At 42.8% G+C, this 14,976-nt stretch overlaps 1 protein-coding gene across 2 annotated transcripts in view; it reads left to right on the plus strand.

Annotated features, from left to right (window-relative positions):
• The window catches only part of VMP1 (vacuole membrane protein 1), a 63,749-nt gene extending 60,064 nt beyond the window's left edge, over positions 1 to 3,685 (plus strand). For both annotated transcript variants that reach the window (XM_084273244.1, XM_084273245.1), the window contains 2 exons: positions 1,520 to 1,622; positions 2,871 to 3,685. In XM_084273244.1, coding sequence (XP_084129370.1) covers positions 1,520 to 1,622; positions 2,871 to 3,014 — 247 coding nt within the window. In that variant the 3' untranslated portion in view covers positions 3,015 to 3,685. The remainder of the gene's footprint in view (positions 1 to 1,519; positions 1,623 to 2,870) is intronic.
• The last annotated feature ends 11,291 nt before the right edge of the window (positions 3,686 to 14,976 follow it).

Below are 14,976 nucleotides of genomic sequence, written 5' to 3' on the forward strand. Positions count from 1 at the left end.
AATGGAGGTAGTGGAGGAAAGAGATTCTTCATTTCTTCAGCCTGTGTGTTTTCAGAAATTCTTAGGACTAGAAAGGTGTTTTGTTTTTTTTTTAATTGGGCTTTCAGCTGGAAAAGGGAATATTGTGTCAAATGAAGAGGAGGATAATTTTAGTGAACTATCCCTCCTGTAGCTATCACAGTCATCTGAAGAGATGATTGCTTTCTAAAAGTGTACGTGTGTCCTGGTGTCTGAAGCACGCTGTGCTAAACCCTCCCTGAGGTAGTCAAGAATGAAAACGGTAGTGTTGAAATTTCAGTGAGCTTTGAATGCAGAAAACCATATTAATGTCTTTAAAACAAGGAAAAGGAATTTCAGCTCTCTGTTCTCTTGCACATTAGGATGGTGTTTGTCAGTGGTGGGAACCCTCCCGTGGCTGGGGTGGGGGGTGTTGGTGTATGTGTGTGGGTCAGACCTCAGGAGCCTTCGGGTTGCGTGTTCTCACCACACCAGCTCAGCCAGTGCTGCTGCTCTTGGTCAGTTCTGTGTAGGATTTCAGAGTTTTTTAAGTGATGTGACAATTCTTAAAGCTCCGTGAAGCTCCTGCTGAACAGTGTGGTGGGTGTCTAGATGGAAAGGAAAATTACCCAGGTCGTTTCTGGTGAAAGCCCATGCGGGCTGTGGTGTTTGCAGGCTGCTGTGTGTCCGTCCAGCACGAACACCTTTACACTCTGGAGCTGGGACAGGGTTCTTACTGCCACAAACGTGCCCCTGATCTTTATAACCTTAATGTAAGAACAAGGTGTTTAGTAACGTCCTGTAGCTTTTGTGCAAGTCATCTGCCATAAACCGTGGCATGATTCAGAGCAGGGTTCATAGTTCCTTCTTTGTTCCTTTGTTAATCACTGACTTGGGGGAGGCGCCTGCAGAATTTGCTAATGCATTCTTTTTGGGTAAGGATGACGCACAGATTGTCCTAATAAGGACTTAGTTTGAGAAAGGGGCCGTCTTCTTTGGGAAGATAGGGGCAAGTCATAGGGGGAGCAGTTTCTTTTTTAACCGAGGGATGACACAAGCACAAGTCATTTCCTTATTAATCGGTTCAAACCAGTTCTTACAGGAACTGCTGGTGATAAATGTGGGACTTCTCAGAAGTCATTCATTTTATCCTCAGCACTGCAGCAGTGCAGCACAGCCTCCGCTGGCTTCTCCCTGGCCTTAAGGAAATGCTCTGGCTCACAGCGTCTTTCTCTTACCACCAGTGTGTTGTCACTGGTTTGCTCTGAAATATTTTTCTTTTTAAGCACTTTTTTTTTTTTTTGAGGATCTGGGGAACTCTGTCCCTTTCTGAAGTCTATAGGCTTTATTTCGTGGCGAGCTGCTTTCTTCAGGCAGCAGAGCCTCTCTGAGCTGTAGCTCAGCCTGAACTTTGTTCTGGTTGGGTCAAAGTGGTAAGTTTAAAAAAAAAAAAGTTTTTTGTGTTTTTTTTTGTTTTTTCTCCCCTATTTTGTCTTGCTCTCTGGGATGAACTTTGCATCAGTGCTATTCCAAGTGTAGGTCCTTCTCTTCAGAAGCCATTTCAAGAATATTTGGAAGCTCAGAGGATTAAACTCCACCACAGATCTGACAGTGGCGTGCCACAGGTAAGAACCTCTCTGCCTCCCTCCCCAGTTCATTTTCCCTTCCCCAGCTGTCTTTTGACTTGTCAGCTTTACCGATGTCACTTGTGATTCCGATCTACAGTGACAGATAAAAACCTCGTTTTGAAAGCAACCTGGGAATTAGAAATCCTAGTGCAATTGTATGCAACGGGACTGAAACTCCGGGATAATAAGCACCAATGTAAGGCCAGGGGCACGGCTCAGCTCCATCAGCTGCCTGTTTCAGAGGGAAATGGAAGCAGAGAAACTTTTAATTTACATGGTAACAGCCCTGCAGCATCAGTACTGCAGAAGCCAGCGGGACCCCTGGCTTAATGGCCAGTGAGGGAAACAAAATCCTGTAGTGGAGGAAAGTGTTCAGAGTCGGTATGAAGGGGCAGAACTGTCCTTTGCTACAACGTGGTGTTTAAAACATCCCCTCAGTTTGCAGCGCAGACTTTTCAGTGCAACTCTGACATGAAACTCCTCAGGGTACCAAGGCATTTTCAGATGAAATCCATTAATCTCACTCACGCTTCACATTTAATACTTGAGGATTTTCTAAATGTCTCTTTGCCCCGTTCTTCCCAAAGAAAGAGACTGAATTGGGGAGGGTCAGGCCGGAATAACTACATAAGCCGATTCCTTTTACCACTCCGAGTGATTCCCGAGCGGTGCGTTGCTGCCCTCCTTTGACAAAATGAAATAGGAGTTGGGAGTTGGCGTGGAAGGCGCTGGAAGGGGGGGGCCTGCCGAGGTCACCGCGCTAACTTCTAGTGACACCAGAAGAATCGGGCACTAATTGGGAGATAGCGCAGTGGGTGCCTTGAGGGAAAGAGAGAAACATCGTTAACCAGCGACCTTATTGTTTTCCGTGCAACGGGGAATGACAGTCAGAGGTTGCTAATTCTGAACCCCAGGAATTGTTAGCAAGGAAGAAACAATGGTGGGAATAATAAATCACTTCACTAGCGCACTGGTAAGGATGAAGGGTTCCTCGCCTGCCCCGCGGTGTATTTGGCAAGCCCTCCCGCATTGTCTTTCAAGGGACTAAAGTCAGCTTTGCAGAGGGACCTGCAGGAATCCTGTCAGCTTGCACTTGGTTCCTGTTTTTAATTTGATAAATTGCATAATCAAAAAAAAAAAAACCATGGTGAGGCTTTTCCCTTTCACCCAGAAAATGGAGAATTCTCCATTGTGCTGTCCACTAATCTTCATTTCCCTCCTTCTGTTTTGTCTTTGTCTCTTCAGGGGGAAAACTGGCTATCATGGATGTTTGAGAAATTGGTGATTGTCATGGTTTGTTATTTTATCTTATCTATAATCAACTCCATGGCCCAGAGCTATGCCAAACGACTGCAACAGAAGATGTACTCTGAAGAAAAAACCAAATGAGCTTGGAAAAACCCCCTTGGAATGGGTTTTAGCAGAGATGAAAAATGACACATCTTCCCATCTGTTTAAAAATCAGCATTATTCAAAACGGGGAAAACTTTTTAACATCAGTTTTCAACTCTAATAAGTTTTTATTTAATTTTGAAAGTAATTTGGATATTAGAGCAGATGTTTCATTGAGAAGTGTATAAATGTTAAGGTAAGGTCTAAACGCTTTACAAGCCTGACTTGAGTTATACAGGATGGACAATGTGATGTTAAATTGTGTTTAACACAAATGTTGTCCACCCAAATTACTTCCAAACCCGGTGATTTAATACTCTCCATTTCCTGATTTAACTTCAGACTGACCTGAGGGTAACTTTTTGATTTGAAGGGTGGCTGGTTTGCTTTTTTCCATAACTTTCAAGACCATCAAAATGTATATAGGTGAATACAGACTGGATACAAACTGTTGCATGTCCCTCATGGTAAGGCTGTTCCATCTGATTTCTCCGGTGTCCCATTGCATTGCACGTGCTCTCGGTTGGGAAAGCCACCCTCTCTCTTCAACGTCATGATGTTAGCAGAGGTGATTGATGTCAAAATGCAGAAGCTGACATTTTTTATTCTGTATATTTAGAATGAAGTTAAGATAAAACTTTATAAAGTCATCTTTGATCATTCCAGAAGTTGTGTCAGTCTTTTTAAGCTGGTTCTTTTCCTCTCTGCTTTTGTATGCTCAGTTTCTTTAGGTTCTTTATTAAGCCTTAATCCCATGAGTTGCACGCTTTACTCATCCTTCCTGCACAAATGGTGCTGAAGCCCTTTGTTCTTTTTTTTCCCCTTTTTTTTCTTAAGAACTCCTTACTTAGCAGAAGGAGGGAGGAAGCATATAGCTTGCTGGAAGGATGGCTCACTGGTTAAAAGAGACACGTTAAATAGCTGGTGATACTCAAATTCTCAGAGGTTTGCCACTGATCCCAGCACCTTGGGCAACGGAGGGGGAAGAGTAAAGGTTCCAGCTGAAAACAGATGTGATGTTAAACCTGGCAGTGGTGCAGAGAGTCTCAACTTTAGGCTTCAGAAGTCAGATATTTTTAAAGCATCATGATGAATTGGGGGATGTGTCAGGTCTAACGTACATGGACATAACGAAAACGGGACCATTTCCCTCCTCAGAACACAGGTGTCCGTTCCACTGCTCCTGCCTGTGTATTGCTGCTCTTAACACTTTTTGTACTATTGGTTTTTATTTTTATCCTGGGGTAAGTAACAATTAATTTTCCTTTTAATTAGTGTTATTCAGAGGTGGCATATGTTCACAAAGTAGCTCAGATTTTGCTCTTGCCTGGGTTAGGTTATTGCTGCGCGAGATTAGGGCAGGGCTGGAGCAAGGTGTGAAAACATCCGTTACTCTGTTCACTCCTGCCTGAGTGTCCTCTTGTGTTGCCAACCCGTCGTGACATCTCCATGGCCCTACCATCCTGTCGGATAGCTTATCAGACTGATGTTGACTGTTGGATCTCATGGCAACAACAGTCGGTAGGCTGTCTGACATTTTGGTATCTTTCATCTGACCGTTTGCTCATCCATCTCCAACTGTTTTCATTGAACATCAACAGCATATAAATGTGTTTTAAGTTTAGGTGGCAGTGAGTGCAGAAATCACACAGCAGCAGCAGTTTCATCTCACTTGTGTGTGAGGATTGTGGTGCTTCTCGTATGCTCTTCTGTAAGTCTGAACAATGGGACTGAATGAACAGGGAGGGTTTTGATAGGGATTTATCTCAGTAGAGCTGCTGACTCGATTAAATTTAACTATCTACAAGTCTGAGTGCTGGGAGACAGTTGGAGGCAGTGAAAAGCACAAAGTCTTTTCCTTAGCCCCTGTGGATTTTTCAAAGACAAACAGTGCTCCTTAGATCTTCCCCCTAGCAGCTTCTTCACTTTTTGGACTAAATAGAGTCTTTGAAAATAACACGGCAAAGAACTTGTTCTAATACAATACACAGTCAAAAAATCACAGCTCTAGATCATACTTGATTTTTTTCAGCCTACTAAGATTTTGATTTTGCACTTTGTAGGAGATCACATCAGCAGCTCAGAGCTGTTTCCTTTTCCTTCAGGATACAGCCTCACAGAATGGCTCTTTGCTGCTTTCCCCAGTTCTTGTGGTGTTTTTTTCCCTTAAATCTGCTGTTCCCCTTAGGGCACTGGTATTCACACGGTTCTGGTCATGTCTTAATGCCTTTGGTCCAGTAAAGGACATTCATGCCGTGCTGAGGTCCCTGTTTGCTGACTGAGGAGACTGTGTAACAATAATTAAAAAGAAAAGCCCTCTTCCTAGAGCTTGAGCCAATAAACTATGCCAGCCTCCTTGTAATTATGCCTCCTTGCCTACTGAAAAATCACTAGATAAATTTAGAAAGCTTTCTCAGACTTTTATTTCAATATATATGTTTACATACATTTAGTGCAAAATAATATCTCTGTTGTTCTGCAACTCCTGTTTGTATGTGCCCATTCCCACCAGCGATGCAGTTGCTTTGAAGCTTTCTAAGGGTATTTAAAGAAGGGACAGGTCGTTCTGCTTGTTTCTACCTGATCGGTCACCGGGAGATAATAAGACTTGGTAAAAGGTAAAATCTAATGGAAATGAAAGTTATGCAAAGCTAATGAGATCTGCAAATGGATAGTTTTGTGTTTGCTTAAATAAACAAACAGCTAACTGTTTCCCAGTGTTTCTTTCTAGCTGGATTGTTTCTGTTTCTCTATACTGAGGTTGGTTGTTGCACTGTGAAATTTGTTGTCCCAAGTGTTCTGCGATGTGTGTGAATCTGGAAGGTACGGCTGCAGTTCCATTTTGTGGCTTCACAGAAGGACCCAGACCCAGAGCATTTCACCTGAAAACCTGCATTTCGCTCCCTTAATCCAAAGTTCCCTTTTGGTGCACCTATTTCCAGTCACACCTTGGAAGCAGTCAGTCATCTGGTTTAAGTGTGTTAGAGACAAATCCCCAGTGAGCTCCCTTGCGTAAGAAACAATCCCAGCAGGGATCACTGTGTTTTTTGCTGATTCTTCCAGCAGTTTAGGCAGTGAACAGAGTACCTTGTGCTTTTTTTCTTGGAATTTCTGAAAGTCCCATGGAAGTACCAGTCCTCTAACAACTGGTTCAGCATCAGGGATGAATTTGAGGTGATAGAGTGGTTTAGTCTCGTCATCTGTGGAATGTGGCAAAATTCCTGCTGTCACAAGTGTGCTGTAACTAGGAAGCACAGCAGAAAGTTGGCTGTGTTTGCCAGCCTAACGATTCAGAGAATCACAGCAGAGCTGAGCTCAGGCTGGACCTGATCCTCCTCCCAGGTCTCTGCCCGAGCTGTGAATTGTGCCTCACCAGGGCTGTACTTTGAAGGCCATGGGAGATGTAAGCAAGCTGTCAGCCATGACATACCCCATCAGGGTGAGAGCTGCACTGATGTTAGCAAAGCTAAAAACATCTGACCAGCACAGGCCACATCAGATCAAATTGCCCTGTGCCACACTTCCCTCAGCTCCATAGAAACCATTGGGGTGCCCCCTGCCCCCCATCTCTGCTTGTAGCTTCTTCCCTCCATCCCAGTGTCACGCTGTTCTTGTTAAAGCAGCTCCCTCAGAAATCACCCAGCTGCCTGTTCACGCTTAAAGATACTTGTCATTAATGCTTGAAGATGGCTTAGTGCTGTTCCAGAAAGTCCTTCCCTGCTGTGCTTTTGGGTTTCATTATTTAATTTGTTAGGATCAGCCTCCCTGGCGCTGCGGGTGGTGCTAATTGCAGGCACAAAGACTGGGGATGTTTCTGTGATCATCAAGCACAAATATAAATATTAGTGAACAAAATTGATTGCAGGTGTAAAAGTAAGTGGTGATGGGGTGTGTTCCTGGGAGGTAAAAGTAATTCAGTTGTCTTTGAAGCACCTGGTTAAAAATACTTTGTAATCAGCAGTGAAAAGGTTGGATGTAATTATATTGAGATATTGAAATAGCTTTCCTGAGGTTTAAAATTCTAGGGGTTTTCTGCAAATTTGTATTTTTTATGTTTTGGAGGGGAAGAAGGAGAACCAGGAAGCACTTTGCCCAGCCTTCTCCAGGCTGCAGCACCCAGTGGAGCGAGAAAGGGGGTGAGCAATAGCTGGGGAGGGCTTCCTGCTGGGCAGCTGTCCCTAGAGCAGGCTGGTCCAGGTGAGGGTTTAGCTGCTGGAGCCTTGGTGGATTGCCGGAACCTCGTCAGGAAGCAAACGGGGAGTGAAGCAATCGCCTTCCTTGCAAAACACCCTGTGAACGCATTCAGAACTAGATTGAGGGTAAATATTTGCATATGCTCTTGCAAACTCATTTTTAACAGGATTATACTGAAAAATTCATTGAGCCTGCTGTGACTTTGCTAATTCAAGGGTCTAATTGAGGGCATGAAATGCTCACAGCCCTTTAGCTGTTCCATTTGTTTATTGATGGAACCACTCAGCCTTCATAAAAGGCAGCAAAATAATAGGGGGGGAGGGCAGGGGAGGGGAATGCAACAGCCTAGGTCAGCTGTCACGAGTGAAAGAAGCTCAAATGCATGAAGCTGTCATCAGATGTCCAAAAGCTGCCTGGCTAGAGCACCCCCCAGGTACAAGCAAACAGGAAGAGCCCAGCAATTCTCCACACGTGTCAGGAATTCAGCACAATGGTATTTTGGTCGGGGAAAAAAAAAGCAAACCCAAAAAAGCTGATGCTGCTCTGTGTGAAGTCACCCAGCCTGTTCACTGCTTGTGATGTTCAGTTGTGACACAAAGGTGAACCCGTTAATTGGGCCAAGCTTTGGTTTAATTTGCCTTTAACACAACCCTTTATTGTGCTAGAGGGGGTTTTTATCATTCGCTCATGGGATGATTCAAAGAGCAGTGACTACATCAGCATGAAATCAAAGGTCATCTTTCTCTAAACCTCATTTGAGGAGCTGTTCAGATATGGGTAACTAAGTGTGCTGTGTTTGAGGGAGTTACTCCCAGTTTAATTGTTCTGCTTTCCCAAGAAGCTTAAATGAGCTGCCCAGGCAGCTGGTAATAAGGAAACTAGCTGCTATTTCCTGATGAAAGGCAAGAGATAGGACTTGTCAGCTCAGTGCATTGTTCCCCGCGCTGATAACTGCCCTGCGCCGCACCCTGCTCCCAGGGCCCCAGAAACTCCTTTTCTGTCCTTGGACACAGGGAGTTGCTGTCTTTTCTCTGGTGGCTGCTGAATTGCTCCTGATTGAGAAGTGCTGGGAGGGTGTGTTGAGTGCATATGCTTTCAGGCATTATCTGCTGGGTTTATTTTGGGTTTGGGTTTTGTTTGTTTCTTTTAATGCTAATGTGAGAGAGTAGGTGACACAGGCCTGGTTCTGCTTCCTCCTCAGAGGTGCTTGGAGCTTTTCATTTCCTTGTGGCCTTGGTAGTGTGTCAGCTGCTTTTTACTATACAGTGTGATACTTGCCTCAAAAATAGCTCAGACCCAGGCAGATTCTTGAACTACACTGGAGCCTTCATTAGCCCGATTTTACACAAGGTTGTGGCCACAGTCACATCAGTCTCTGGGTAATCTCCCTACTTGCATTCCAGCTGATCTATGTGACATTTCTAAATTCTAAAGCCTTTTCTGCAGAAGGTGGCATCAGTTTGGCAGGTATCAGCCAGAGCTGCTTGAGCACGGGCACCACCAGTGCCTGGGGAGGTTAAACTCTGCCTCAAACCATTTCACACAGTATAAGAAACTTAAAGATTAGATGCCTTTCCCCAAGTTTGATCTACCTGCAAGTGATGACCTTGTGGTACCTCTATTTTCCTTGTCACAAAAGAAATGCAGTTCTCTTGCAGAAGCTGCTGCTAACTAAACCACATAAATACTTTGTTTGAGGCCCACACTTACACATAGAAAGCACGTGAGTTCTAAGGGACTTTGTGTGTCTTTCCTCAGATTGAGTGTTCCTCAGGCTCTTTCCATCTGTTGACAAGGCCTGTAAAAGCAGGTTTGTGTGCTCAGCAGTTCTCTTCCATCTCTGAAAGAGACTGGACCTGTACAAAGGAAAAAATACACATTTAGATTCACATCATCATGCAGATCCATGCTCACAAAATCTCTCGTTCTCTTTAGAAACCATGCTTCTGTCTGTGCCTCTCATTTGCTGCACCTCTTGAGAGCTGTAATATTTACAATGCTTTCCTAACAACAGATTTAATTTCTCCAATTCCTTGATTTTTATCATGTCTCACCTCAGTCCAGCTGATCTCTTGTGACACAGGCACTCACATCCATGTGTACTGCATACCTTGCTGTAAGAGCAGCAGGAAGAGAGAAACTTTTAAGGTGCCTGAAGCTGGTATTTAGTTAAAGTAATGGATACCAAAACCAAAATAAAATTCCAAACAGTATTTCTGCTACATCTGAGCTAATGCAGCTGGTGATTTAAATTCTGTCACCTCCCTTAACTTCTTCATCAGCCTGTCCTAAACACTCCTGTGTATGCACAACCACCACGTGGCAAATCCCACTGCAGTGTTTGTGCATGAGCTGCAATTGTCACAGCTGCCCAGGAGCCCGGTGGTTTCAAGTGAAGTGTGGAAGGAAACCTGTGCTGTTCTATGGCAAAGCATTTCAGCTGTGACTGGATCACTCCAAGTAAGTGAATAAAGTGGTTGGCAGACTTAGAACTGTCCCTGGTGTCTCTTCTCCTCTCAGCCCTTCTTGCAGCTCTGTCTGTCCTTGGTATTTAGCGATTTTTGGTTGAGTTCAGGCCTGTGCACTGGAGTTTTGTTCAGATTAAACAGGACCCCATGTGTACTAAAGCAAGTGCAGGTTTATTTTGGAATATCACTGAAGAATAACCTCCCCTTTCACAGCACACGTTAAGTTTGTATCTATTTTTTATATAAGAGTAATTCACTGTGACAATACTGGCTTTGTGGAGAAGGCTGGCTAAATCTTCATAGAGGAAAACAATGTAAAACCTTGAGTTAATGTCTGGTAGGGAAGGAATGGAAGCTGCTTCTTGGGAGAAAAGTATTTAGCTGGATTTATGTTCATCAGTTGCCAAAGTTATGGTTTTAACTGTTTTATCAGTTGCATTAGGTTTCTTCACCAAAATTTGGCATAGGAAGGAGAAATTGGTAGTTTACAGCATCACATAACTACAGAAATACAACTGCTGAGTAGGCTCAGCATCAGGTAGTAATACAGACTGAAATTGCCCAAAGTGGGAGGAAATTTCCCAATGTTCTCTGTGCAAGTGGCAGAAAGGCATGACAGCCAGGATCCCACATGGAAATATGTATTCTGGAACTCGGTATTGTTCTGAGCCATCTGGAGAGCAGTAGCCCTGAACCACTGCCCAGCTCTCACCATACTTATTGAGGATATTATAATGAACAGCTACAGCTGCCCTTGCCAACCAAGTACAGTCAGTATTTTATTACACCTTCAGCGTGTGGGATAAGGCTGCTTTCCATTTGGCTCCTTCAGCAGTGTTCTGCTTACATGCTCCTGTAAATGATCTATTACATATTGGAGACTGCTGGGCAAAAGTTCAAATTAAATCATGCCATCTGACCACAATTACACCATTCTCAGGCAACTGAAGTGTATTTTTGTGAGCCTTTAAATAAACATTACATTGTACATGTAACCAAATATGTACAATAATCATTTTTGCAGAACGTACCCATTTAAATGCAAATACACTATAGAAGATGGACTTTTTTTCTCATCACATAGAACCAGTGAAACAAAAGCTCAGAGCTCACTGAAGCTCACACAATATTTATTCTGAGGTGTTTCTTTTTTTGGTATTCACCCCTGGCTTATTTTAGTTTATTCTGTTTACTGTTCTTTTAAAAGTCTTGGCCTAGAGAGAGTCCTCATTTTATCAATTTTTCTATCTTACAGTGTAACATTCCATATTTTATAAAACTTGCTTTTAAGATGAGCAAACAAGAAGGTGTTTACTTATCTGTGTGAATCAGGCTGCAGAGAGGCCCGTGCCTTTGTTTTATACCAGGAGATGATCTCAGAAGTCACTGTTTAGAATCTCTCAGGCTTCTGTGAACCATGGGGTTAAGGTTTAGACTTGACCTTTATCATTTATACCTCTAAAAGTTACCTTTAAATTTCCTAACGAGCAGAAGCAGCCTCTCTAATTGATTAGCTTCACTTTTGCTGGTGTGCTCCCAGTGCTTGGAACAGCACCCTCCTTGCAGCTGTTGGTGCTTCAGAGAAAGGGTTAAGCAGGTTCTGCTGATTCACTGAGGTAGGTGACTCATTCCCCCGCCCGGATAGAGGGGAAGTGGCTGTCTAGAGGGAGAGGATTCATACAATGTGAAATCAGAAAGGACCATTGTGAACATGGAGTTTGACTGAAAGAGCCGGAAAGACTCTATAGTCAAAATTCAGGATTATCAGCTCCACATCCAGGCGAGTTAAGAGCTGTCTGAGTGTCCAGGCTGCGCTTCTGGAGCATGGGCAGAGGTGGGGTAGGAAGGCAGGAGGCTTGAGGAAGAAGCCTGTGTTTTCTGCCTTGGTAAAGCTGTGTTGAAAGCAGAGGAGGGAAGGCAGCAGCTCAATTCCTTGTGGAAGATTTTTGTACCATATGAGATCCATGAATCACATTCCTGGTGACTGTTGTGCAGTTTATTAAGTGGTGTCCAGCAAAATACAGGCTTGTTTAAAGTACACTTTGTTGCCTGAGAATATTTCTTTTTGGATATTTGGTCCCTTATTTTGTAATATTTATCTACACTAAATTAATTACAAATGCAGAAGAAAAGTTATTCTTTTATATCCTTTTGTATGTTAATTTCTTCTTTCTTATTGATAAAATCCAAGTTGTTGTGGAAGCCACAGATTTTTTGCCCTTCATCTTGAGCTGTTTGGTAAATCTGTGCATGTCATTCTCCTAAACCCCCTTAAATATTTACACTCAGATTCTATCCCTTCTGTACTGGTAGTCAGTCTAACCTTATAAGCACCAATATGTACTTAAGCCCACATAAATTGTATCTGTGACTACATTAGTGCCCGGTCACTTGCCAAACAGTTCCTGTCTTTAAAGGATTTGTAAGAAGTTCCTGTTTTTTTGGTGCCCAAATAAGAGTTATCCTATTCATGAAACCTGTCTGCTATAGTTGGAGTCCTTGAAGCGACTTCCAAGTGAGCTGCACCTGTCCATTACAAAAAACAATAGTGAGATTTGATGCATTGTTCCTTGGTTTATGGACATCCTGTGGGTAGCTTGCCTAAAACTAGCCAGGTCAAGGCCACTGATTCCATTGTCTCTGCCTGAGGGAGAGACTGGCTTGTCCTGACCTTTGATCTACCTCATTAATTTTAATTTCTAATGAAATAAAGGCCCTCTGCCAGGCTTAGACTATTTACATAATTAATTATTGCAATAAATTAGACAATGACTACTCCACCTTCTAATGTAATTGTAGATGATGAAAATTTGATACTAGCAATTAACTTCCTGTCCCTCTGACTCTCTCCTCTCCACATCCTGGGGAAAAAAATGAAGGAATCCAGCCACAGGTCAAAAAATGAAGGTTTTGTTTGGGAAAGGGTGTGAGAATTTCAGAACTGAGCTCAGCACTGAAAAACACTAACAGGAAGAGGGCTAGAGATGCCTAAAACAATTCCTGTCAATCTCTTCCCCAGAGCAGTGGATGGGATTATAACAGCAGATACAACAGCAACACTTTTGTCTTCACCTCCTTGTTTTTGAGGTTTTTTGGTAGATTTAAAAAATGTCTTGTCAAAAAATGGCTGATGGTTGTGAGCCTCTCTTGCTGCTTTGAAAACCTTTAGTTTTCCCATGGATGTAGGAGTTTTTGCCCTGAATCCTAACAGGGAAGAAGTTCTTACAGGAGTATCCTCGTTAAGTGCAATGAACCTGTTGGCCCAGCTCTGTCTTTGAGCTGCTGAATCATTCCCCTGTGTTTTCATGTGCTATAAGCAGGGATTAAATAAGGACATTTTTTATTTTTGCTTGGGGGTTATCCATCTCAGCTGTGTCCTGTGTTTCCTGACATGGCCCAAATTCTGCCATCAAATGTAAACAAACCAACCCCCCAAATATCCTGCTCCATTAACTCAAAGTGACAAAAGCCATAAATAATAAATGTAAAGAATGGATAAATGGGTCTGTGTTGTTCATAGGTGCAATAAGCACCTGCTGTATTTGCTTTATGGTTGGAATTATAAATACATAGAGATAATGTAGGGTGATTTCTGCAATAAAGTTACTCATTGATGTAGCAGTACAATAACCCATTGCTCTGTTCCTTGTTTCTGAAAGGACTGGTCTGTCCTCAGCTTTTTAAAAATCTCTTTTCCCTGTCCCATGGAACAATGAGGAAGAGAATGTATTCCTGGGACTTGGTAAGACACAGAGTCACCTATTCTCATTTCTGACACTGGAAGAAGTTCTCAGCCTGAAATCTGTTGAAAACACTAGGGAAAATTATTTCTATGTTGCTAAACATCCTGTGCCTTTTTTGAAGGAGGGAGGAGGGAGAACCTCACCATACTGTCTCCTTTCCTGACCCTTTGTTCCTTGCAAACTTAAATTGCCTGTGCTGTTTATCTTAATTTCTTGTGCAATCTTTCCTCCAGTTTCTTCTGTGAAAATACCCAAGTTAAAGATCATGGCTGAAGCTGACAAAAGCACACCACCAGAACAGCCCTTGTGATCTGCACTCCAGTTCTGAGCTGCCAGGAAGTGCTTTAGTGAAAAAAATACTATCACAAAGAACATTCCATACAAAAATCACATGTAGTTTCAAGCTTCTAAATTACTCAAATTCTACTGAGCAGTACAGGGCTTGCAGTACAGCTGGAGAGTTGAACTAAGATTGGGTTGTGTCTTCCCCTTCCGAGAGGGAGTTCCTAAAACAGGAATTAGAGCAGCTGAGTGGAAACAGAAAGCAAACCAGAGTAGTTAGAGTATGTACTGTGGTCAGCAGAAGCATATTGTGAAAATGTTCTGTCATAAAGGTCAAGTGTCTTTTTACAGGATAAGTTACTTGGTAAATGTACCCTACCTGCTTTCTCCTCTTTGCCTTCCCCCTTGTGTGATTTAGCTGTTGAGCTGAAGCACCAATGTAGCTCTTAATGTACACAGGTAGTTTTTTTTTCTGCATGAACTAGGACATGACTCAACTCTAATGTGGGCTGAGAGTTGCCCTACTACTGACATGCAGTTGAAACTGCTTTCAAGGCCTGAGAAGTTAACGTTCCTTCCCTACAAGCTAAGGGCAATTTCTCAGAATCCACTGAGGTTTGCATTATGACACACCACACTGGTGATCAGCTATTACTGTGGGTGTATTTGAGCAGTGGAGAACTTGGCCTCAGTACTTACAGGTTTTCTTCCATCCTATGGTTACTTGAACCTTGTCAAGAAGTCTGTCTGCCATTCCAGGTGTTGTGTGCCAGAGCTGCTTTGAGGACAGGTGCTCTGGGGCTGGAGGGAGGATTTTAGTGTTTCTGTACTTGGCCTGGACAAAAGTGAAGAGGTAAATGAAATCAGGAAAAGAAATACAGTAATACAGAGCTTTTGCTGTGCTCTAACTGAAGCCTAGCAGAATTACAAGGTCACTTTTGTATCTACCACTGTGTAAATTCATCAAAGATTTAAAATCTAAGTCAGAACCACTAACAGGGTAAGATTTCTATGTGGGCATTGTTAGCCACATTGCAAATATCTTTTAACATATTTGGCATACAATGTGCTTGCTCATTTTTCAGTTAGAGTCTTGGGGCCTAGCACAAAACAGCACTAAAACCTGAAGACAAACTATGAGATCTGGCTGCTTGCTGAGGAAAAAGTCCTTAAGTCTGATTGTTTTTTAAGAATTTTTATTTTTGGCATACCTGTTTGATAGTGAGTGGGATTAGTTCTGTGAGAGAACAGTGTGACATGGGGGGGGAGAAA

The sequence above is a fragment of the Gallinula chloropus genome (assembly GCF_964237585.1).
Source record: "Gallinula chloropus genome assembly, chromosome: 19".
In the NCBI taxonomy this organism is placed as follows: Eukaryota; Metazoa; Chordata; class Aves; order Gruiformes; family Rallidae; genus Gallinula; species Gallinula chloropus.